At 46.9% G+C, this 25,069-nt stretch overlaps 1 protein-coding gene across 1 annotated transcript in view; it reads left to right on the top strand.

Moving 5' to 3' along the window:
* The first annotated feature begins 280 nt into the window (after positions 1–280).
* The window catches only part of SPRED2 (sprouty related EVH1 domain containing 2), a 65,987-nt gene continuing 41,198 nt past the window's right edge, over positions 281–25,069 (top strand). Inside the window, exon 1 of the mRNA XM_076335021.1 lies at positions 281–398. Coding sequence (XP_076191136.1) covers positions 352–398 — 47 coding nt within the window. The 5' untranslated portion in view covers positions 281–351. The remainder of the gene's footprint in view (positions 399–25,069) is intronic.

Raw genomic sequence — 25,069 nt, 5'->3', positions numbered from 1 at the left:
TGGCGTGAGCGCGGCCATGGGGCTGGCCCGGCGCCGCCGCCTGCCCCCGGGCGCCGCGCCGCTCCCCCGGGCCCGGACCCCGCGCCGCCGCCGCCGCCGCCGCGCCCCGCCGCGCCCCCGCGGCGCGCTGACCGCCGCCTCTCCTCCTCCGCCCCCGGCCGCCGCCGCCCGGCGACGAGCGCGGCCGTAGCCCCCACCCCCTTCTCCCCCCCCCCCCCCCCGCCGCCGCCCGCGCTCCCGCGCCGTCGGGCCCGGCGCGGCCGCCAGCCCCGGCCCGCCGCGGCGCGGCCTCCCCCGCCATGTGAAGCGCAGGAAGATGCGGAGGCGCAGCCCGGCCGCCCGCGGCGAGGGATGAGCCTAGACGGGGAGAAGATGACCGAGGAAGCCTACCCTGACGAGTGAGCGGGGCCGGGCGGGGGCGGCGGGCGGGCGGGGGCCACCCTTTGTTGCCCCGGCGGGAGCCGGTGCGGATCCCCCACCCCCCCCCCCCCCCCACACACACACACACAGACCGCGGGCGGGCAGAGGGACACGGACACGCGCGTACGTGTGCGCGCTGTCCGCCCGCGCATCCGCCATTTCGCGCTCCCCCCCGGGCCGCGCTCATTTGCATACCGCCTTTTCATTCATAAAAACCCCCGGGAGGCGCGGGGACGCCGGGGTGCGGGGGCGGGGGGGAGAACACCCCCGGACACCCCTCGCCGCCACCTCTCCCCGCCCCGGCTGGGGGGTCGGGGCGCCTGGCGGGGGCGGCCTGCAGCGGAAGCGGGGGGGGGGGGGGGCGGCGGCGTTGCGCTCCCCTTACCCCGCCTCGCACCCCCGGGGCTGGAGGGGGGGGCGGGGGGGGGGGGGGATCGGCGGGGGGGGCGTCGCGTGTCCCCGCCCCGGCCGCCGCCGCCGTTTTGTGAATAGGAGGGCGGCCGCCGCCGCCGCCGTCACATGACGCCGCATTCATAAACCCGGTCACCGGCGGCCTCCCCATTCACCGCCACCCCCCCCTCCTCCCCCCCCCCCCCGCGCCCCGGGGGGCTGCGGGTGCCCGCTGCCCCCACCCCCCGCAAAGGCACCGCCGCTCGGGAACACTCCCGCAACCTCCCCGCAAATAAACCCCGCCGAGAGGCCGCACCAAGGCTTTCAAAATGCCTGACGGTGCTCTTTTCCCTTTTTAAAATTTTTCTTCCCCAAAATAAAACTTAAAGGTATTACAGCGAAATTACAGGAAAGGCTTTTACAAGCCGTGCTGGCCCAAACGTTGTTCCTGACCATCTCTTTCTGGGTTTTGACAGTCGAGAAAAATGACTCACTTGCATGCAGGACTGGTTTCGTGCCAAGCGCCATAGGATGTACCGCGCTTTAAAATGACTTCTCTCAGGGCTTGTAAAGCAGCGTCAAAATTGTGCAACTTTTCGGCTCGGTTTTTGGAGTCCAGAAAAATCATAATTGGCGGCATGTGCCGTGCTTATACCTTCATAACGTCAAACCTATTTTAAGGCGATTTACTGGGGAAATGTGAGCAGTGAAGGAAATGGCTTCTGCCTGCAACGCGTGTGTTAAGAGGAATTGTTATTTTGGCACTTGTTAATGAAGAGACTATAAATACGTGTTTATATGTAGCTTCTGAAATTGTGGTTATTTTGAAGTTGGTATGGTTCTTCCAAAAAAAAAAAAAAAAAAAGTTGAGTTTCTCGCAGATTGCCATGACCTAGCAGGCTGGAAAAATGTGGCCAACTTGGTTCCATAAAAACCCGCTGGTTCTTGGTTTGGGTGTTTTTGTTTCATTTCTCAAATTGGACAAGAGGAGGAGAGGTGGGTCCCTATCCCTGGGCTTGAGAGCCCAGGGGCAAACCTTTCAGTGGATGAAAGCTGGTGCTCACCAACGTTCATCTTGTGGGAAGACGTTGCTCTGAACGCGTTTCCTGCAGGGCTTGGTGCAGAGGTGAGTGTTGGTGTAAAACAGCGAGCGCTCGGCTCTGATGGTTTGGGTTTTTTTTTTTCCCTTAATTGTAGGCTGCAGTTGTTTTGGAGTAAATTCTTCCTCCATGTGCTGTCGTGCTGCCATGCCAGGGGAGGCTTTGGCTAGTGGGTTTCGTGAGCGTCCTACCTGGGCTGGGGAGGGAGGCTCTCGGGTCACGCCGCCTCTCCTGGGGTCACCCGTCAACCCAACAAAGTTGTGCTTTGGTCCCTGGAAGATGGGGAGCGCCGGTGCCCGCGGGGAGCTGGTACCCAACCTGCTTCCCAGGCCAGCGTTGGGTGTGTTCTTGGCGACTGGACGTGTTGGCTTTCAGGGTAAATGATGCACCGTGGTCCTTACCCCGATGCACGTCCCGAGTAGCTGTTTTGGAGGCTGCAGCTGGGCTCGTCACGGTATGATCCAGGCCTTTGCCTTGCAGGGCACGGTTAGGTGTTTTAGGTAAGCCATGGTTTCCTTCGTAAGCTCTTCGCTTCCAGCCTTGCATTGATTGATAGCGTCGCTGAAGCCGGTGACTCATGGGTTGTTTTTCATTTCGGTGGTGGGTGAAGGGAATTTTTTTTTTCTTTTTTTTTCCAATATATATGGTGTTAAAAGAAATAAGGACAGGCTCTCCTGGTAAGTTTTCTCAAGCTGTCAGAACAATGGTAGTATAGCGTGCTATTTGCCCTAGATATCTGGCTTTAATTTGCATAGCTATTCTCATTTCACTGAGTGCACTGTGAGCAAATGTTAACAGCCAGATTACAAAAAAGAGGACCACTGTCAGGATGCATTTTAAAATAACCCTCTTCAAGTAAACTGTGAGGGTTTCCCCCCCTGTTTTGGCTTTTTTTTAATTCCTTGAGAACAGCTCGATAAGATTTTGAGTTTTGAAACAATTTATAAAACCGAGGAGGGAAAAAATAGGGCTTAGGATGCTGGAAACTCATTGGTCCCTTCATGACTGCACCATTTCAGATCGATACTTAGAGGTCAATTTGTCATTGCAAAGCGAGCGCCTCTTTCTGCATCTCAGCTTTTAGTTCTGCTTCCCTCCTTCCCCCCATCGCTGCTGCGCTTCTCCTTTGCACGTTGCGGGGGGGGAAACGGGGACGCCCGGTAATAAATCGGAGGCACGAAGCTGTGGCACTGAGCATAAGTGGTGGGAGAGTTTGGGGCAGCGCTGCCTGCACCTGGGAGAGGGGCAGCTGCCTGCTGCAAGCAGTGACCCTCTCCGCAGCCGGCAGCTCCCGTGGGTGGGCTGCTGGCGTCTTTCCGCTTGTAAGTAGGAGGATGGAGCTGAACCCTTAAAGTGATTCGGTTACACCCGGAGGCTGCCGCCTGCTCGTTCCGATGCATGGTTCCAAGAAAGTCACAGGAAGTAATTAAATGGAAAAGGTCAGAGAACGAGGAAGTGTTGGTCCGCAGCCTTTCGCTGCTTGGGATGGAGCCGCGACGCCCTGCCCAAGCCGGGCAGCGGTTGCGTCCCCAGGGTGTCCCTGCCACTCGGCAAACGCACGCTTGGTTTATTCCAGCGAGCCCGGAGCGCATGTGCCAAGTGTTTGCAAGTGGGACCGGTCCCCTGGAGGTTTTTAATGAGCTGGGTTAAGTGGGATACGTCTCAGGCAGTGTAGGGGGTTGCTGCGGTGTCATACAGGACGGCAAAATACGTCGAGAGATCGCACCGATGTTTCGGGGTGATGCATTTTTCCCATTCCAGGGAAAGAAAATTAAACTTGACTCACGCTCGTTTGTCCTTTCGCTGGTCCCAAAATCCTGCTTCCCTCCATCACTGATCAGGGACCGGTGACGCTTGCTCTGAGTACTGAGTCTATCAATATTGCAGTTTGCCCTTTACACTGAAAAAAATAATTTTTCTTTTTTTTTTTTTTTCTTCATTTTAACCACGCTTTTGCCCAATACTGATGATTTTTCTGTAGCTGTCATAAGCGGCTCATTCAGCTAACTTTTTTTTTGCTGCAAGCTTAAGCCGGGGAGGAAGGCATGGGACACACTGTGTGTCATGACATTATTGCTCGCAAATAGGACAGGAAATGAAGGATTGCCAAAATATAACTGTTTATTTCTTGGCTTGAAAACATGCCTGTTTAAAATATGACATGTAAAGCGACTGCTTTGTTCGGTTACTGGGAGAAGTTGCTGTTTATAAGGGAATAATAGCTCTGTCAGATGAAGGATGAAAAAAAGGGATTTACCCTTTCTACTTCTGTCTTGGAAATGACTTGGAAAGGAGCTGTAGGTGGAAGATGTATGGAGGGGGAGTTTGGTCGGACAGCTGGAAGGGAGACCTGCGGGAAGAAAGTTGCCACCAGCAGGAGGGAGCCAGACTTGAATTTCTCAGCATGTTAGTCCGCGCTACGGCCGCAGGCAGCCCTTGGATAATCCCGATCCTGTATTGAAGAGGAGAAACCTAAACAACCCACCTTTGGGCCAGAAAGTGAGGTTTTTTGGCGAGGCTCCCATCGGCAAGAAGCGTGGTGGGACGGTGGTGGTGGGACGGTGTTCAAGCATGATGCAGATGCCGCAGCAGCAATGGGATCATCTTCGACCTGTTTTTGCAGCCTGTTTTTTATCTCGCTGGGGCACACCCTCGAGCGTGGGTTAAAAGGTAGGCTTTATCTGCCCGTTTAATTAAATCCTGAGGCTGCAAACAAAAGTACGTTGTGTGGCGAGGCTCGCTCTTAACGTGGACTCGGTTCGCTGGTAGCTGGATTTAAACCACAAAATTGTTTCCTGTTGGCCACTGAACTGCAGGGAGACGATGGTAATTGTCCTTCTGGACCAGGCTGGAAAATAGGAGCTGAGGAGCAAGAGACAACTTAACTATTGGTTTCAATCCTTCCTTTTGCTTTCTTACACATTCTGGCATGCTTGAGGAATGGCTAAATTCAATTTCTTTCCCTCCAGCAGGATAAGAATAAATGATCCTCTGGAGGTATTAAACCTGGGAGAGATGTACTGAGAAAGTTTGGGTACCGAAAGGGTGCAGGCCGTCGACCGCATCCCGACACGAGCAGGGTTGCACATTGACCAGCCTGTTGAATGGCAGCGCCCTGTTTCCACAGAAGTTGAGATCTTGTGGCTCGTCGGCAAAGGTGCACCTCTTGCTTTCTCTGCTGTTAGGACCAGCTTTGGCCATAGGAACTGCTCCCTTCACAAATTCATTGAAAAATGTGTTTTGTTTTATTTTTCCTTTTTTTCCCCCCTTTTTTAACAGTAGAAGGTCATCCTTCTTGCAAGAGACGTGCAGGAGCGGAGAGAGCACAGAGATCAGTAAAACTAAAAGTGCAGCTCTGGAGACTGCGTTTTTCATCTGTGCCCTGTTTGCTAAGCGGAGCATTTGAGTTTTGGAGGACTTAAACTTCTGAAGCAACGCAGAAATTTAAAAAGAAATAAAATAAAAAAGGTCAGCTGACAAAAAAAGGCACAAATAGTCTGCGGAGTTGATTGACAGCAGATGCGAGCCGCAGCCGTCCCCATTTCTGTGGACTACAGAAAGCAAGTGAGAAGCTGTTGTCACATAAATCCCGGCGCTGGTAAGAGATGTCTTCTCCAAGCCTGCCAGCAAGCAGAGCAGTGCAGCATCTCCCAGTACCCAGCACCTTGCTTGCACTGACCCTTTCTTCCCACCTTGGCCATGGGTCAACTTAGCTGATGGTTTCTAATGCTCCTTTTTTTGTTTCTTTTCCACCCTGTTGGTTTTCTGCCAAGATTTTGTGAGTTTTCTTTTCCTTCCTTCCCTTTTCCCAACCCACGTCCACCCCCTTTCCTTGTCAAATTTCCTTTAATCATTTATTTTTCTGGTGCTTGCTCAGTAACTGAAAACCTGACCCTCTGAAGCTGTGGAGAAACGCAGCTGGGCTGTGCTGGCCACCTTCTTGGTGCCTTCCCTGCACCTGACCCTCACCTTTGGTTTTGCATCAGCTTTTCGGAGCAAAGGTTGGGTTTGCCTGCATGGTTTCTCACGCTTCATTTCCTCGCGCAGCGAGGCTGGCCGTCTGCTGGTCCCCTCCGCTTGGTGAGTCGAGGGTGGCGGGTTGCAGAAACACAGCCGGCGCATGGGGGCGAGCCCTGCTAATGCAGCAAGAATAGCAAAGCAATGTCCAAATATTGCGCTTCTGCCCGTTGGCGCAGTTGTTTTTAAAGTTCTTATCATATCAGCGTGACCATCGGTGTTGGTACCCCCAAATATCATAGCAGTGCTCCTCACCACTTTTCCTAGTCCAGCTCAATGTCAACCAAATGTTGCGTGGGCCGAGGAGGAGCGTCTCCTTTAAGTCCAGGAGAATGCCTTCACTCCGTCTCATCGCTGTCCCTCCTCTAGCAAAGTCACCGGTGATTCCTCCCTCCCCTGCCCTGTACCCTCTGCACCCAGGGAAGCGGGCTTGCCCCAGTGCCTGCTGGCCGGCTCTCTGGCACCGGAGATGTAGCTTTGCCTCCATCCGAGGCTGGAGCAGCTCTCCGCGCGGAGCTGGAAACAAGGGGCTGTTCCCTCCTTCCGCTGGGTTTCTGCGCTTTCCTGCCCGCTTTCTCTGTTTTGCTTCTTGTTTTGTGCTCTTTCGTTTCCTTTCCCCTGCACTCTTGGGGTTTTTTTGTCTCTTGCTTATTTTATTTCTACTCCTTCATGTATCAGTCTTGTTTGGAAGCAGGACTTCTGCCACCACTGCTGCAACTCCTGGTGCAAACCAAACCCCGCTGTCTCCACTGGCAATATTTTCTCCCTAGCATCAGGAGAAGGTGGTCTCCTGTAACATACACCTGATGTAGCCATTGGAGCGAAACACTGCCTGCTTCATGCAGTAGAAGTAGCTGCTTCACCTTAAAAGTAAGCTGTGTTTTATCAAAAGCAGCATTACAAAGTGTGCTTTCAAGGCTGTTACAAACCTTTCTGCCAACAGCAGGCAGGTTCTACCTGTTGCAGTAGGTCTAAGTGAGATTTAACCCAAATCATTATTTTTGTCTCCAGTCTGCTCGTTCTTAGGCTCTTTGAATAACTTTCTTCTTTGACTTTCTTCGCTTGCAACTCACACTTCAAGGACTATGTTTTGGTTTTTTATTTTTTTTTCCCCTCACCTTTGTTCTCAACTCCTACGTGTTCTGTAATCGGAGGAGAGATCTTGAGTCTATCAGCTGAGTCTGATAGCTGATGGCTATTCCAGCTAGGAAGGAAACTTCTTACTGGCAGGCATGGGGAGGAGGGGTTACAGGGCTTTCTAACAAAATTACTTGATTTCCCCATCTGTGGTGTTTTCAAAAATGAGATTGCGGAGTTGCCCACCTCCACAAAGTGCTTGGACTTTGACAGTGGTGCCTAGCAAGGAGGAAGGCGTTTCATGGCCTGAAGACTACCGTGATCGTGGAGCTCGTTCCTTGCTACCTGGTGATTTTGGTCTGAGGTGCTACAGAAACTAGGCAAAATGCAAGCCAAAAATAGCATCTTTAGTGAGCTACCTAAACAATTAAATGGATTTTTTTGTTTATGCGTGTATTAAATGGCCTTTCAAAAGTAACATTAGGATTTGTTACCTGTGTACATCTCTCTCTCTAGGAACGAAGGTGTGTGTCTCTTGTTGAAAGCAACCACTTTCCCCCCCTTTTTTAATAGGAAAGTTGAGTTGGTCGCTATTACACCTCTGCTGTTGCTCCTTGTGAGACTCGCATTGATGGTGCTGGGAGATGTGTTGTAAAACCTGATAGTGTCTTTTGATCTAGCGTATGGGAAATATGTCTCTCTGCTTGTAAGGACCTGTGCTGCTGTGCAAGGACAGGAGCATGTTCTGCACATGCACTCAAGTCCCGAGGAGGTCTGGAAACACTTACATTATTTTTTTTTAATTGCGTTATACATACATCCTGTTTGGATAGTCCCATTACTTCTTTTTTTGCTAGTTAAAAGTGGGTCTGAAGACTAGGCAGCTTCCCTCCCTGCACTGCACGTTAAAGTGTTTAGCATTGCTTGCCTGTTCAGTGAGTAGTTAGGAGCAAGATTAGTTTCCATTGCAATAGCTGAAATACACTGAAGGTGTTGGCAGAGCAGTCAGAGCTTCAAAACGCTGTGGGAAATCACGAAGCTTCTTCCCTAAACACCAGAGCCTGTTGCAGCACCATGGTCTCGCCTACCAGCTCCTTCCTTGTCCTCCCCTCGCCTGCGGAAAGACAACATTTCTTAAATGATGTGGTTTTACAGGAATTAAGTCCATGCTTAGGATTAGTTGATGCCACTAGCAGCAATTAGCATCTGAGCTAAAGCACATCTGTGTAATATTTTTTTTCTTTCTCTTTTTTTCTCTAGACCATTTATGGTTTTTATTTATTAATTCACATACTGGTGGTGGAAAGCACTTTTCAGGGGGGGAACATGAAGTGAAAGAAGGCACTCTCATAGCCTTGTGTATATCTGTTTCTAGGTGGGGGGTTCCTCCCTCTAAATGTGGGCAAGACTCATTTTTCTGCAGCTGAAATTACTCCTCACCCGTACCACCTTGAGCAGGTCCCCGCGGTGAGGGGGGTGCTGCCTGAAAAGATACCCGTCGTGCTCGCCCCGCTCCATCGCGCGCTTGCGCGCAATGAAAGCCGAGAGCTCAGCTCACCTCCGCTCGCTGCATTTCTTCTGCTGACATGTCCAAACACTCCCGCCTGGGTTTTTAAGCGCTTGGAACGCAAGCTGGCTGTTTACATGGTTTTACGAGTGGAAAGGTATGCCCCCAAGCTGATATAAGGTTACTAATGCTTCAAGTTGCAGCATATAGGGAAGCGTGTGCTTCGCCTTGAGTTGGGACAAAATGAGGGAAAGGGGCGTGAATAGCTGGGTTCATGCCCCCGTAGCGAGTGGCAGCCTGGGCGGCTCGTCACGCGCATCCTTCCTCCCCTGCAGCCCATCACCCCACTTCTGGGCTGGGGTGCCAGGAGCGTACCACTGGGATGGTTGTTCATGGGGTCTTTATAAGATCTCTGAGGGCTGAGAAGAGAAAAAGTATCGAGGTGTTAATACTGGAGAGCTACTTGTTTGTTTGTTTTCCAGAAATCAAAGGGATGCTGTAAAGAGCTGCTGGAAGGCATCAGCAGGGCTGGCGAGTAGACTCGGCCGCTGCTGCAGGGCTTCTGGGTCTGGGGTTGCAGGTTATTTTACAAACAGCCTGGTTCTTAAAAAATTACATAGAGATCAGAAAGTATCAACTAGGCTAATTCAAAGCACACTTGGAGTTTTTTCAGCTGTTTAACTTAGTTTTTGTTCAATAGCACGATTCCTGTAACGCTTGGACCTTTGCATCTCTCCATCGTTTGTCCGTACTGCATGGGTGGGAGTGCAAGGACAGAAGTCCAGTGGCATGATGGGGAGCCAAGTGCCTAATTTTGCCTTAGATGTCGAATGCAGTGGGTCCTCACGATGCCGGCAAGCCAAGAAATTCACCTTCCTCTGCTGCCAGGTTGGCCGTGGAAGAGCTGCACGGGAGAGCACGTTGCAGAAAGTGGGGGCTAGACTTGCCTTCTACCATCTTCTCCACAGTTTTGGCAATGCCAAAATGCCTTATTTGATCACGTTTCCTAAAACCCGAGGTGCCTGATTCCTTAGCACTGATTTTTTTCTTTTAGTTTTTATTTTTATTTTTAAACGTTTATTAAAGCTCCTGCTGCCTCGCTGGGGATGGAGATTCAGGGTCTGGCCGCCCCATTAGACCTCAGTGTAAATCCCTGTATTTCAGAGCTTCTTACACTCCATGTTTTTAAAGTGCGCGGGTATAAATTACAGAAAAGCCACTGATACTTCAGCGGAGCACGCTTGCGCTTTTTTTTTTTTAAATACTGGTGAAATTACAGCAAAAACTTTATCGCTGGAGATTTATAGTGCTGCCAACATAATTCATCCTTGACTGAAACTTGGCATGAGAGGTGTTAAGCTGGTTGCAGCCCATCATTGCTTTACATGTTGTTACTGGATGTATGCAGTTTGGTGGCTGTAAAGATAGAAAGGTTGGGAAATTGTATAGAGTTTTGTAGAATAGTAATTCCAATATTTGCGTTGCTTGAATGACCTTGTGTTTTTAAAAAGGCATCTGATGTTTAGTTGAACTAGTTAGTTTAGTGCAGAGCTTGTTTTCTGTGTTTAAAAACAAGAACAAAAGGCCGCAGTACAATTAAACCACTAGAGCTGCTTAAGAGAAAAAATTTGTTTGTTTTTTTTCTCTGCAAGTATTTAGGATTTCGGTATTGTAATACTGCATGAGAGCAAAAAAAAATGAAGGGGGAAAGATAAGAGAGGGGGAGAACGGGGGCTAAATGCATTTTAAAGATGCAGTTAAAAACCCAAACAGCATTATGTATTATATAGACAAGGGCAACTTGCAGATTCTTCCAGGAAAAACACCTCAACGAGAACTGTAATTTCCTGTATCTTGTCCACCTTAGTGGCTTGGAGCTCAGTCTTGGTCCTGGGATTGCCGTGGCTGCCTTGCATGATGCTGGGCTGGACGATGTTAAAATATGTGTGCTTCCAGTACAGTGATGTTTTTACCCAACTTCTCTCCTGTGTTTGCACATTAAAAAAATCTTTTCTTCTCTCCCAGTTTTATTATTAGGTCCCAGAAATGCTTGTGTACCCAGAGGCCAAGATCTAGCTGGGGTCTCCCAGTTTTTGGGTGTGGAGCTAGTGGTCGGTGCACCTGTTGACCTCAGCCGTGCTGATCCTTCCCCAGCGAACGGTTAAGGAGCCCTTCGAAATCACGGCCTATGAATTAAAAAAATTATCGCTTAACAAAGTCTGCCACCAGCCACTCATTTGGTTTGGTTCTGCATGCACGCCTTTGAACAAGGTCCCCAAAATAAGTTTCCAGGGCGTGCAGAAAAGCCCCCCCTCCACCCCAAACCCCCATAAGCAACAAAAAAGACCGTTCCCTCAAGTTAGCAGCCGCATGGATTATTTTAGAAATGGTGATCATAAAGGTCTATAAATTGAAACACAAAAAGCCCCGTCTGAGGCGTTTTTATCTTGGGTGGGAGGGTTTGGCTATGGAGTCCTGAAATTCTGCTGCGGTCAGTGCCTCTGCACCCATGTACCTCTATATTTTCTTGTTCAGGAAAGCTCTAGGTGAGTTGTAAGCCAGGTTAATTTGTTGATATAATTTGCTGTTCTGTACAAGACTCATTCAAAAATATTTCTAGCAGCTTTGTTGCTGGTGGGAGTGTTTGGGTAGTGTTTTTTTTTTTTCCTCCTTCCCTTTATCTCTAAGGAAGTGTGGGCTACCTTTATCAGAGTATTGGTGGAATAGCTTCCCCAACCTTTCATAAGGTCGAATAAAAAAACAAACACTCCTCCTTAGGGGAAGGAAGGGATGGGGAAAGAAGGGTGTTTGTGTACACTTTCCCATTCATGTTTTAAAAAGAAAATATATAAACTTCTGGAGTCAGTGCCGCATAACTCATGTGATTATAGGAGTTGAGAGTCAGAAGCTTAATTTGCTTTCTCAGTGCTGACTTAAAGAAACAAAACCAAAGGGAAATAGCAGTGAGCAGGAGAGCATTTGCTGCTTTGGTTTTGCCTCTGTTGGACAAAATGCAGTCCAAATTCTGCAGTGATTTAAGCAATAAAATCATTAGGTGCTTTTGCAAATCAGTTCTCTTTGGATTACGAATGTGTCTAAGGTTTGTGTGTTGATTTGGGGTAAGATGATACAGAGGAAAACGTGTCCTTTGTTCCAGCACTTAAATTTTGAGATTTCAGTAAAACGCATGCCTTTTGTGCAAACTTTGAATCAAGAAAAACCAGTTAAATATTACTAGACTGTTCCCCTCTTCTGCTTCCTCTCTGCTGCAGGAATAGGAGGAATAATTTTTCACAAGACCATTTACCAGGTTGTGGTTCTACATGAGTCTGGTACCCTTCTGAAAATACTCGACTGCAAGTAGTACTTCCCTATACGTGTTTTAAGAAGGAAGAAGTTGCTCTGACTTGTGTGCTTGGGGTACGAATGGTAGAGGTGGGACTAGAAATGAGCATCCCTGGTTGGACCTTCTCCAGATGATCATCCACCTTGGGTCACCGGTGGTGAGCCCTGGCTACCTACTCATGGTATAGATGTTTAAAGCAGCCAGGTGCTGTGTTTGTCCAACAGTAAAGCAATCCCTGCCCTGTAAGCAAGCGTGGAAAAAACCAGCTGCTTTGTGAGGGGCTTCTGGATCTGTTGTCTCTGACCAGTCGTCTGTGGAACAGTTGGAGACAATATATAACGTATGCTGTTTGTTGCAATTAATGCTGTAAAGGACTCATTCAATGGACTTCCAGGGATTTAGCTGAAATCTGCTGCTGGTGGTTGCAGGGAGCATGCCTGTGCCTGGAAGAGGTTGTCTCTTCAGATGATTAACATTAGCTGGCCTTCAGCTATGAACTGAGCATCAAAGAGATCCTTCACATCCTCTTATCTTCTTATGAAAGTAACAGTCCAAATATTAGGATGCATTAAAAAATACTTGGTAAATAGCTATCAACGTTTCTTTTGAGTACGGTTGGTATTGGATTTTTTACAGTGTATATGGAAGTAAATGTTCCTGTGTGTAATGGGAGCAGTGGGGGGGAGAAGGGAAGGATGGGATGGCAGAGAAATTTGTTGACTTAATTGGTGATGGGTCAGCAGAAAAAGTACTCTTTTTTTTTTTTTTTTTGGGTACTGATTCATTCCAGTTTGTGGTTTTATAAACTTTCCACAAAGTGAACCTGGGCCAGTTGGGTCAACCCTTGCTGCAAGGGGCACAGGAAGGTGGTGACTGTATTTATCTTAGAGCAGCAGAAGTGAATCCTCTTCATGTCTGTAGACAGTGTCTCCCAGTGTCAGATGGTGTGTGTCTTCCTTGGGTTATCGTTCAGAGCCTTGGTTCTTATCAGAGCACCTGGCTTTTTTCTTACCCATTAAGCCTAGTATCCTGTCTTATTTTCTGGCTCCTGGCAGAGTGCAGATGCCCAGCAGCGTGGCAGGACAGTGGGGGACCTGCTGTTGGCTTCAATCCCAACTGCTAGTTCAGGCTCATCCTCATTGCCTTGTGCACTCGATGTCACCCAGATGCATGATGCCAGTGCAGCTTCAGGTGACTCTGGTGGTACAATGACAGCAGTTTTATGCATTTGCTTGGCAGCACCGAATTGCTATAATGTTTGCAGAGGAAAGCCCAATTCTGCTTTCTTCCGTGAAGCGGTGGGGAGCACGAGGTCACGCTGAGCCCCTGTTTGCAAAATAGCCCGAGTGAGAGGGATGCTTTGGGTTTAGCTAGTTCTTTAATTGAAAGAGGCTCCCAACAACTAATAACCCAACCACTCTTTTAAGCTGTCATTTCATTAGGTGGAAGGAATAAATACTCAGACCCTTTTCTCTACTTCTGCACATGACTTTTGTCAGCAAGAAACTTCTGCTGCTCCCTGAACTTCTGAGTAAAACGAGCTCCTCAGGACAGAAGAGGGAAGCTCCTTGAGAGCACTCTCCAGCGCTGAAATGCACTGTATAAAAGCACGTTTGTACATTTTGTTACGCGAAGGAATTCCTGGCCGTACCCAGCCTTAAGTAAATTGCCAGGGAGAGGCGACTGAAGCGTGATGGATGGCTGTGGTTGGCGTGGAAGTCCACGGTGCAAAGCAAATGATAAAGGGAACCATGCTGCATTTTACAGAAGTGGTGGTGTGTTAGGAGAAAACTGTCTGGTGCCTAAAGCTATGCTCAAGGTACCTTGCAACAAGTACAGAAAATGCAGAAAGGTTTTCTTAAATCCATAGGTAAATTTTCCTGTTACATCATGCATTTCAAGACACTTGAAAATGGTAACTCTTCATTAATGAAAAGAAGTAATCCATTAGGGTGTTTTGCTGATTTGATGTTTAGCTTCAAATTCTGGACAGGAAAAAAACTCCAGACGTTTAAAATCCTTTTTTAGAGGATGCATAATACAAGGTCCAGGAAAGTCCTACCTATAGATTGCCTGAGATGCCCTAGGTTGGCGAGATGGCAGAAGACCAAACAGGGTTTTCCTTGGATGGCCCCAATAGGAATGTGCCTGGCTGAGCACCTGGTTCAGGCATCTCTTGCTGTATAATTCATAAAGGGGATTTAAAAACTCCCTTGACAGCAAAGGTAAATTTTTTTAAAAACCCAGAGGAAACTCAAGACTGGAGAGAGGGGAAAATGTGGCTTGTTGGAAGGTGCTGCGTTGCAGGGAACATGCATGCTGCTGTGCAAGAGTTTCTTTGCTTGATTGAATAAAAGAAGTTGAAAGGTTGTGCATGTTCACGGGTTGTACACGTTCTTGCTATTTTATATTTAACTTCAGAAAATTGTAGACCTTAAATATGGGGAAGGAAATACTTAAAGGCTAAAATCTAGTCTCTGTATATTCGTTTTATTTTGGAACATCTCGAATACAGGAACTTTTTTGCGGGAATGTGGCTTTGTCATTCATGATCTAATTAAAATGCCAAATATACTAACCTCTTTTATGCTTAAGGAAGATATTTGCTTCTGTATGTGGTAACTTCTCTCTGCAGGATAGCCTTAATTTTGTCAAGAGTGGCTTGTTGTAAAGGTCAGAAGGCGGTTACCGTCTTCCCTCCGATCAAATGTGTGCAGGCAGACATGGAAAAAGTCTGTCTGAGATTGGTCTTTGTGGTTTTTCGTACAAAAACACACAACAACCTGGCACAGGGATACATAAGCTTGCAAGAAACCTGTTTATATATGAAGGTATTTTCCCATGTGTTTGGTGACCAGGAGGCGGCTTGCAGATACAGTCTCCTGCTCAAGCGCGAGTGGCAGCCTCTGCGAGGCCATGCCTTTTGTTGCACCCAGAGGTTGCGACAGTTTGAGGATGAGGTTTGCAGTGGGCTCCCTCATCGTGTTGCTGCAGACATGCATGGTAGCCTCAGGGTTTTGGTAGCCTCAGGGTTTTGGTAGCCTCAGGGTTTTGGTAGCCTCAAGCATTGTGCAGGCTTTTTCCCCGTGTTGTGTAGCACAGTGGTCTTGGCTTACGTTGTCTATGGCTGTAGCTCTAGTTTTGTGAACGCTTTTTGCCATTTAGTGCTCTTCTGTGTTATGGATCGTGCATAAATTAGTCTGCCCATGTCACGGAGCAGGATTGTGGCAGAGTTGTTTTTTGTTTTATTTTTATTTCTTTAGCTAGGCAGTGTGCCGAACATGTTCTTCCTTTTTGCTAAAATTAAACCTTCTCCCCACCCCAAGCTGCTCTCCCACCCTTGGACTTCCACCATGCAAGGCATGAGAGACATGCAGAGCACACCATAGGTTGGTGTGATGTTTTAATTAACTATTAAATTCTTTAGCCTGCGATATGACCTAAAGAGCATGCTCTTGCCCCAGGTGAATAGAAAGCCTGCCCGAACAAGCACTGGGACACCAAGCAAAAATTACTCCATATCAAAGGAGAAGCTTAATTTTAGCCTTACGAATCTAACTGGGATGTAGCACCTTCAGCAGCCCATGGCTGCAGGTTATTGCGTTGCCAGCTGTTAGCAAGTTAAAGTGAATAAAACCTGCTATTTGGAAGCTTCATGGGCGCCGCCGGGCTCATAAGAGCCATCCATGCCCATTTCACAGAAGCGTTTCAGGAAAGCGAGTGAGGAGCCGCTTTGAGCTTGCAACGCCACTTGCTTGGCGGAGGGTCACAAGGAAGTCCCGAGTGCTATCCAGGAGCGGGATTTTTGGAATAGTCCCCGTACCATCCTCCATACCGGCAACAGCTGGTCATCATAGGCATGATGGGCGTCTAAGGTCCTTGGCAGCAGGGCCCAGTCTTCCCCATTGCTACCTTGGTTGGCAGGAGAGTCCACAGTCTCTAGGTGCCATGGAAATTTTTTAAGCTCCTTGATCTTTTTTATTATTATTATTTTTTATTTTATTTCTGGTGTCATTGACATGCATATCTGACTTGCTGAAGTAACCATGGACCTCAAACACTGGTTGATTTAATGGATAAGGCAAAAACGCCCTGTGCAGCTGGGGCTGCGCAAAGCCAAGAAGCCGTGAGATGCCCCAGAAGAAGAGATGTCCGACACTTTCAGCATCAGCTGGCTTACAACTGTCCTTGTGCACCGTGTGCTCTGCAACCAAGGTCACCAAAGCTTGGAAGGCTGCTTCAGACAAGTCACCTGTCATTTTATTGTGCTTTTTTGTCACTTCATGCTATTTTTGTATGCTTTGAAGAAAGGGACTTGAAGAGCCAATCTATGACTTCTGAAAGTGTCTCTTGAGCATTAACAGATGATGGAGAAAAATAGACTGTTGTATTTTGCTAATTGGCTCACACTTGACGAACTGCCCTAATGGCAGGAGTCAAAGTTTGGTATTTTTGTGGAAGTGTTGTCTGGTTTTTGTTGGTAGCTTGTTCCTTCGTCTTTGGCTAGAGCAAAGAAAGAAGGGGTGAAGCCAGAATATCTGTGCATCATTTCAGGGTTGAAATGACATTTCTGGGTGCGAAGCACAGGGAGCCTCGGCAAGCGCCATGTATGGGTGCAGCTTCTCACCGCTGCCTCAAATACTTAATTAGCTGAAGAGCGTGAACTTTAATAGCGCTCTTGATAGCGATTTCCTGGAAGCTGGTGCTCAAGGGCTCCGTCTGCGTCTGTTATTATTGTTCTAGTTTATGCTTGTAATTGATGTGAGTTGTTTAATTACCAATACCATCAGTTAACGCGAGGAGCTGCGAGGTGGTGCAAAACACTTTGTCGTGCAAAACGCTGGTACGCTAACACACGTGGGAGACAAAAACAAAAATTAGAAAAGATGAACAACTGTTCTACTTTGATGTGCAGCAATTTGGCAGGATTTTAATTTAAGTAATCACTTGAAAAAGGGAATGTGAATTGGCATAAGGCAGGTACCCACTAGCTAGCCTGGCTGGCTCAGGTGGGCCTTTGAGCGCAGATCTTGGCTTATCCCTCGTCATTTGGGAGCGTATCGATGTGCTCTACACCACTGTAGCAGCACCGGCATTTCTCTAGACAGCAATAATTTGCGTGACCTGAAATTTTAAATTGTTTTGGAGTCAGATCTTTGCTTCTCTGACTTTACTGCAATTTAACTGACCATACTGTTACAGTCGGTCGCTGTCCTAGGTGATACGTACAAAACCAGAAAACATCTGGCTTGGTATATTCTGTATCAGACAAATAGCAAATGCTTAATATTTGATACAATATATAGATATTTATATATCTATCCAAATGTTCCATTCAGTAAGCATACAAATAACATCTAGTTCTTCAGTGCAGTTGTGGTAGAGGTCAAATCCAAGTGGAAAGCTAGGCTGATAATATTGCACTTGACTTTTTTGATGTAGATCATTGTCCTCTGTAGTTAACTAACATCTGCTAACTAACATGGAAATTTAATTATATTTCCTAAGCTATGAATGCCCTAGTTCAAAGGGATCACTTCCAGTGGACAAAAATAATTCAACTGTATACAGTACTAAAGAGCAAAGTGACCAGAACATTTCAGAAGCATAAATATCTAAATAAACCTTTTTTCAGGTTAAGTTAAACTTCATTTCTGTAATGATGGCTTTCTGTGCTCTGGGAATTGTGCAGACAGATTTGAGCTTAATTCAGCTCTTAGGGTGGCTTTCAGTACGTGTGCATAGCATTGGTTGCAATGGGAATGATCTAAATTTCTTGCAGGCTTTTGCAAGAAGGAGGTGGAGAAGTTGCTTCAAAAAGTTCCTGGATGAGGATAAATTGATGTGGTGTCCCTGTCCCCTACTCTCCCCACCTCCTTTAATAGCAGAAGACCCCTGGGCAGCACTGTGCCTCAGTCTGACTCACTTAAGTAAGATAACTTATACATGTATAAGACATGACACGAGTCTGAGGGCTCCTTGTGATGCCGCCATGAGCTAGCACGAGATGTTTCTGAGATGGAAGAAAAGGTTAGTGCCTCCGGACAAAGCAGTGGTGTCTGTTCAGCTTTGGTGACTTGTGATGATCTGAAAATAGTTGTGCCACCAACTCACTGCAGAAGCGGTGGTTGGCCTCAGCACATCCCTGCTGTGTCCTTGGAGGGACTGTAATTCATGGCAGTCGTAGTTTTATTTTCATTTGAACAAAAACCAAGACAGGAAAGTCCAGAACAGCTTTTCTTGATAGTTTCTGTTTGTGGCAAACCCCTTCATTTCCAGCAAGTACTACCTTAATATTGAGTATTACAGTAAATATACCAAAATACATATCTGGAGGGAGCACCTTCATCCTGTGGCTGTGGGGGGAAATGCAACAGCAAAATAACTTGATTTATTGGTATCACCTACAGAACATTGTCCATGCAGCAACAGCCCTTTCAGTGACTTGTAATGACTTTAATGAGGTGAAAACCGAATAACAGTGTTGGCTAGGGAGGCAGCTAATCTGTAACGTACAGGATGGCCTCCCCAGACTGACAGCTCTGGGGACCTGGGTGAGGAAACTCTCTGCAGCTGCTTTTGTATAGAGAATAGTGTGACCTGCAGATGGAGGCTTTTGCTGGTATCTTAGGCTTCAGAAAAACATATATTCCCTCAAAATAACATAAAAAAAAAACACCTTCCACTTCTTCCTGTTTTTATAGTTTGCTTATTTCCTCAGTGTCATGGTTTTGTCTCCAGTACTGTAGATTATTAATCTTCAGAGGATCAGGACCTTCACAGAAGTATTTCCTGTACATGTTTATCTGTGTCTTTAACAAATTAGTATCTACTTGTTCTCTTCTGAATTTTCCTGCGAATAATAGGAAACTCTCCCTCAGTAATAAGGCTTTTTGCTAGAAAAAATATCTAGATGAATCACTGCCAGGGGTTAAAGTACCTTTTGTATGACTTAGTCAATGGCATCCTTTAGGACATCTGCAAGTAGCCCCAAATTCCAGAGGTCACTGTCTTTGTGTTGGTTTTGGCGAAGCATTGTTTCAGCTAAACTTCATTTCTTTGGTTGTAAGTGCATCTGGAAGTCTCCTGTCCAAGTGTTACCTAGACTCCTCGAAGAGGGATGCTGCTACATCTAGAGCTTGTTTTGAGACTGCCACAGACTTCCACCTCATTTATTAGCAGGAAGATGTATGCAAGGCGAGCGTTGGCCATTAGTCAACATTAGTCAATGGACATGCCCATTTTGCATGTCCAACCCTTGCATTGCCTTGTTACAAAGGGATGGAGGCATTATTTTCAGCCACTACACTACTAACTTTTGTTACTTTTAGCTAATCTCAGCTCAGGTTTTAAATACATGCATTAAATACGTGCATTTAAATACATTCCATACCATAATACACATGTGCATGCGTGTGTGTGGTGGATGGGGACTCAACTCCCAAGTTCTCCATGGACTCGTTACAGTCCTAGCACATCTGGACAGGCTGAAGCAAGGATGCGATTTCTCCATTCTACCTCAAAATTGATGGTATGCATCATCCATGCATCTCTAAGGGAGAGTGCTGGATTGGGATGAGTAGCTGGCGTTCCACCTCCGCTTTCTATTTCGGATGGAGCTGTCATCATCCAACCTCGTCACTGAATCCGCTGAAGCTGGGTCTGTTACACCGCCTGTAACTCAGCGCTCATGCTGGCACCGCTTCAGGTTTCTGCGGCACATGCTGGCTTGCATCAATCTCCACAGTGTCTTCACAGCATTGGCCTGGTGGCTCCTCCAGCGCTGTCTCCATGGTGCAGGAAACATGGGTTGGGCACCTGCCTCATCATGGTGCTAACACTAACAAAAAGGCATCCCTGGAGGAAGAAGCCGCTTGTGGGTCCTTCAAGGCATAACCTTTTGAATTGCCCCTTGCCCCACCTTGCAAATTAATATTGGAAATAGCATTTGATCAGACTCAGAAAGGCTTGGAGGGGGTATGTTCCGCCCGCCCCGCCAACTTGTGATTTTCCCATCATGGTGCGAATTGTTTAGCAAAGCTTGTATTCAACTTGCTTTGCGGCAATGCGTGCGTATTTCTCTCCCTTAGCATGCCAAAACACCATCGCTGTTTTCTCTGAATATTAATTTCTAGCGGACAGCAAGGCCTTGCAGGGCAGTCTTGGCACGTTGCGCTTCCACTGCCATCTTGTCTGGGAGCCAAAACATCCCGCTGGAGTGCTGGGCGCGGAGCTGCCCTCCCTTTGCACGAATGCAGCGGAGACCCATCTTCAGACCAAGGCTCTTCCTTTCTAAAATTTCTCCTGCTCCAAGGTATTAGTGGACATAGCAGCAGAGGCAGGTAAATCCTAAGTAAGGAAGACAGAGACTCGTAATGTAACTGGATGAATCTGCCTTAAGGAAAAAGAAAACCATGTTAGTAGAAGTGCATGCTTATCCTTCGACGTCCCCTCCTGTCAATTTTGCGTCCTTGGTAAACAGGAATTAAAACCCTAGTTAAATCTGAGTTTAAGGGGAGAAAAAAAATAAGCCATTTTGCATTGAAATAAACACTTGCAGTTCCATTATGCACTGAACGTGCATAGAGTGGTTGTAACACAGCTTGAGACAGTGAAAAACAAGTGGGAAGTTGGAAAAAAAATCAGGGTATATCATCTTCCTCCCTTCTAGATGTTAACTTGATAATTTATTGGGAGTGGGCACAGGGTATAGATGGGGCTTTGCCCAAAGATAAAAGGTAAATATTTTCTTCTCGCAGATCTTCAGCAAGAGGATATTGTTGCTTTTCTTCACTATTCATTTTTTGATGTTTTTAAACAGTGCTTAAACAGAACGTTGTGGCCTGTTAAATGAATAGACTTGCATAAGCTATTACTAGGTATTTTCTAAGCTTAGCAGTTTTTTTGGTCTTGTGTGGGGCACTGATGTTCTGGTATGCCCCGATTAAACCCAGAAGATTTGAGATTGCAGCTCCCAGCTGATAGTGAGTGCACCAAAAACCCTGACGGGAACAGGATAAGAAACTCCTTCACCATCTATGCTGCTCAAAGGAAAGACCATGGGAGGCTTCAGTCATCTTCAGATATGCCAGAGGACACTGACTGTCCCTAGGCAGACATACCTAAAACTTAACCTTTTTGGAAGGAATTGGCATGAAAACAGGAATGTGCAGCACATTGAACAGCTCATCCTTACCCGTCAGAATGAGAATATGGGATGACCCCAAGGTGATCTCCACTGATGGACTTCTCTGCCGTAAGTGAACAAAATTGCTCTTGCCACTGAAATATTCAGCAGGCGCTTCACGCCACTGTATCTTCTAGCATTTAAAAGATCTGCCTATTAAAACAGAGCACAGGAAATACAGGCCGTTAAATGTGAGTGACACTTGTGACCGGGCAAAGGATGGTGGTAGGAAGAGAGGCACGCAACTGCCTGCAGCTTGAGGAAACGCTTGTTTGTTTGTGCTTTTTCCAAAGCCCTTCTGCTTTGCAAGGGAAGCGGCGGCAGAGATGTAAACAGGAAAGCTGGCTGCAGGGAGAACAAAGTAGAGGTTGAGAGATGCGCGCAGTTGGCTGCAGGAAACCGAAGGTATTGGTGAGAAATCTGGTCGCTATAGGATTTAAATAATAACATCAGGAAGCTGTGCGATAGTTAATGCCAGGCGTCCCGATACAGGGCAGGCATACTCTATGTGGGAGGGGAAACCTGCCGCGTATCATTTCTGTGCTCCAAAAGAGGCAGACTGCGAGGATCAGTACCCTAAATTAACAGTAAAATAATTCCCACACTGCTAAAAACCAAGGTAGAGTCATAAGCATTAAATATCTTCCTTTAAGGCTATAAAATAGCAGCTTGTTCCCAAGAGCAGTGGAAAGAGCTGGACAAGGTACATTTTAAGGGCAAGATAATGTTTTACTAACACTTAGAGGAGAGGCAGAATGATCTTGAAAATTTAAGCCAGTCAGATTAAGTCAGTCCCGAGCAAAACAGGGGGCTGGCTGAGAGGAGGTACAGTCAACATCAGCTCGAGTGTATGAGCTTGGAGCTGGTCAGCATGGTTTTATGGAAGTTTTCGGTGGATTTAGAAATGTAGATGGATAAAGGTTATCGTATCATGGTGCTTGCCTCATGGTCATCTGTATCTTGCTGCCTTTGCAGGTGCTTTTAGCATCAAGTATTGAGTCCTGGCATGAGGGCTTTGCGAAAGATAGCGCCAACCCTCAGGAAGAGCAGCAAGAGTGATCTGAAATCTAGAAAGAAGAAATTGGAGAAGACAAGGAACTGGATATACCCGGTCTGGGGTACACATAATTATTAGTCTGGGAGTACTTGCATGCGAAAAAGTTTTATCCAACAGAAAGGGAAAGCAAAGATGCAGTGGTTAGAAGTTAAAAAAGATCTGCACTTAAAAAAAAAAAGATTTTTTAGGAATGTTGTGGATTCTTCATCAGTTGAGATCTGTTGCAGATAAACTGGAGTAAAGCGTCTGTTAGGTTAGACAGTCCAGATTAAAGCTGAAATGAAACAAAAGTTTGATTTAGGAACAATCAGCCAAGTCAAGCCCTTCAACCTGTGTTATGAGCGATCAGTTTTCTCAAGGGGTCAGAGGTATGAATCCATCCACGGCAGTGATTGATCTTGGCAAGGAGCTCTTCGGGCGGTTGAGTTCTGCCATCTGGCCAACCTAGGAGATACAGATACTGGTGCAAGAAAAACGCAAATTCAGGTGCAAACAGTGAACAGGCAGGACATCAAAAGCACCTCTCCTTTGAACTAAGTGTTTAAGGAGGAAGGTCTTTGGGTTTTACTAGCTGCTTTTTTTTTTACCAGTTTTTTTATCAAGAAACTCAAAATTCACAGCCTGCCCTGTGATGATCGAGTCCGTGTTACACGAGTGCAAAGTACAGGGTTAGATTTCCTGGAGTATATTACAGCTGTTTGTCCAGGTATCAATTAGGAGCTATGGAGGAAGGGTTTAATTAGAAGAAAAGCAAACGAGGCTTTTCCGGTGCAGAGGAGCTCGATGCATGTCATTTGTGTAACCTCTCTTCTGGTCATGGATGTTTATTTGGAGTCGAGTAAGATGCTCTCGGCGGCTGTCCTTTGATCTGTGTGCCGGAAAATTAAATCCACATGGCCTCCACCCAGAACCTTTCTGCATCCTGGATGGAAATACCCATCTATGCTGGAGTGGTTTTTTATTGTCATCCATATGTACAAAGGTCCATTCATCTATGAGAATGACGTGTCTGTCCAAGGCCTAAGCATTAAAACACCCAGAAAAGAAAAATGGTTGTTGCAAGCTGTCAGTCACCTGGAGATGGACTTTTTAAACTGATATATAAAGAGTTGCCTTGGTTTGCACGGGTTGAAATGGCAAAGAAATGCTGCCTCCAACTTGCCATGCTCATTTAGCATCTCTGTAATTTATAAATAGGTTGTGCCCTTGCTAGGACCTGGGATTGTACTATAGGTAGTGATCTGGTGCCAAAGGGACGCCTGCACTAGTCCAGCTGGGATGATGGCCTCTCAGCCTGGCCCCTGATCTGCAAAGCAATTGCTGCCGGGCGTTAATGGGAAGATGCTCCCACTGTGCTGGTGGCTTGTAGCTTGCCGGAGCCAACTGCAAAAAGAAAAAGGGATGGATCCTCTCTGTTTCAGACCAGATGATGTCTACAAGAGATAAAATACTGCAGCTTTCCTCTTTCCTTAGTTTTACTGGAGTACTCGGGGTGCATTTCTGTTAGGAAAGCATCGCGCTTAGTGATGCTTAACATCTGGGTGAAGTCTATATTGAGAAATGCATAAGCAGAATCGAGCTGTGCCATGACCAGAACTGCTCCCGCATGGGCTTTTATGGACCATCTATCCCCCAGCAGACTCTCCTCAACTGCTGAAGTGCTATTGAGCTGTACTTTTAATAATACCTTGCTTTTGTGCTGGCAGAGGTGTGCAGCATGGGAGAGCCATACTCCAGTTTCATGGGAAATAGGGAAAGCGTAATGGTAGGTAGGGAGGAGCATTTCAGTGCTCGTGAATATTCAGCAGCCCCAAGCACATCATAAAAAGTTGGAAGTCATTCCTAAGGATCAGCTTTTCTGCCCTTTTTCCTATTTCTGCTATACTTCCAGCTTTTCCCTACAATGCGACTTGAATGAACGCTGTATTCAAGAAAACTTTGTGGGCAAGAAGGACAGTATGAATGAAATGGGTGTCTCTGAAGTGCTGGACAAAAAGCTACACTGACCATGTCTATCAAGTCTTTTGTTTGGTGGTTTTTGTGGGTGTTTTGGGGTTTTTTTTAAGTTAAAACAAAAATGGAGAAAAGCAACCTTCTTTACCCCTCACAAGGCACTGTAAGCAATGTTTAGGCAATATTACTATAGCAAATCTTGAATGCTACACCTCAGGTAGGTTGCCTGGTGTTCCCCGATGATGAGACATTACAAGTTTGGAGTGTCCTATACAGACCTGGGGCTGCAGATGCTCGGAAGCCTATGCTGCACTGAAATTATGTGCCAAAACATCTTTTTGCCTGGTTCACAAGCTGTCAGGGCTTGGTCCTGTTCGCTGTATTAATGTGCTGCAGCAGTTCAGCCCATTAATACGACGGGCATTAACGAGGTGACTGAATTTCTTTCTCTTAAATCACAAATACTTGAGCAGCTACAGTGAAAATGGGCTCCTCTTGCTCCGACCACAGTCTCGGCTCTTTGAACCGTGCTTGTAGTTGGCTGGCAGGCAGCGGAAAGCAGATCCACCGCCTTGTTGGCTCTCCAGTTGCAACGTTTACTTTAGATTTCTAATAGCAAAACCCCGTAGCAGCATGCATCCCGCTGGACACTGGGGAAAATGTTCATGTGTTAGAGCAGCCACTCACCAGTCCAAGCTAGGAAATGCACAAGAGCTTTGGAGGATATTTCACTGTAGCACCAAGCTAGTAGGGATGGGTGTGCTAAGGTGTACTGGACAGGGCAGTATTTAAGGGGAAAAATAATAATAAATAAAAAAAAAAGTGCAGCAGCATTGCCAACCCTGGAGCTGAGGTTTGTTAGCTTAGCCTTAAATTTAAACAACATTTGCAAAAGCGAAAACCCAGCCAGTGATTCAGTTGATGCTCACAACTATCCGGTGACTTGATATCCGCTTCCCTTCGGAGAAAACCCTTGGGAGCAGGGCTTGAAGCCAACTGAATTAGGTGGTGGTGG

The sequence above is a fragment of the Aptenodytes patagonicus genome, chromosome 3 (genome assembly GCF_965638725.1).
Source record: "Aptenodytes patagonicus chromosome 3, bAptPat1.pri.cur, whole genome shotgun sequence".
NCBI lineage: Eukaryota > Metazoa > Chordata > Aves > Sphenisciformes > Spheniscidae > Aptenodytes > Aptenodytes patagonicus.
The sequence above is the reverse complement of the archived record's forward strand: the minus strand, read 5'-3'. Positions and strand labels throughout refer to the sequence as shown.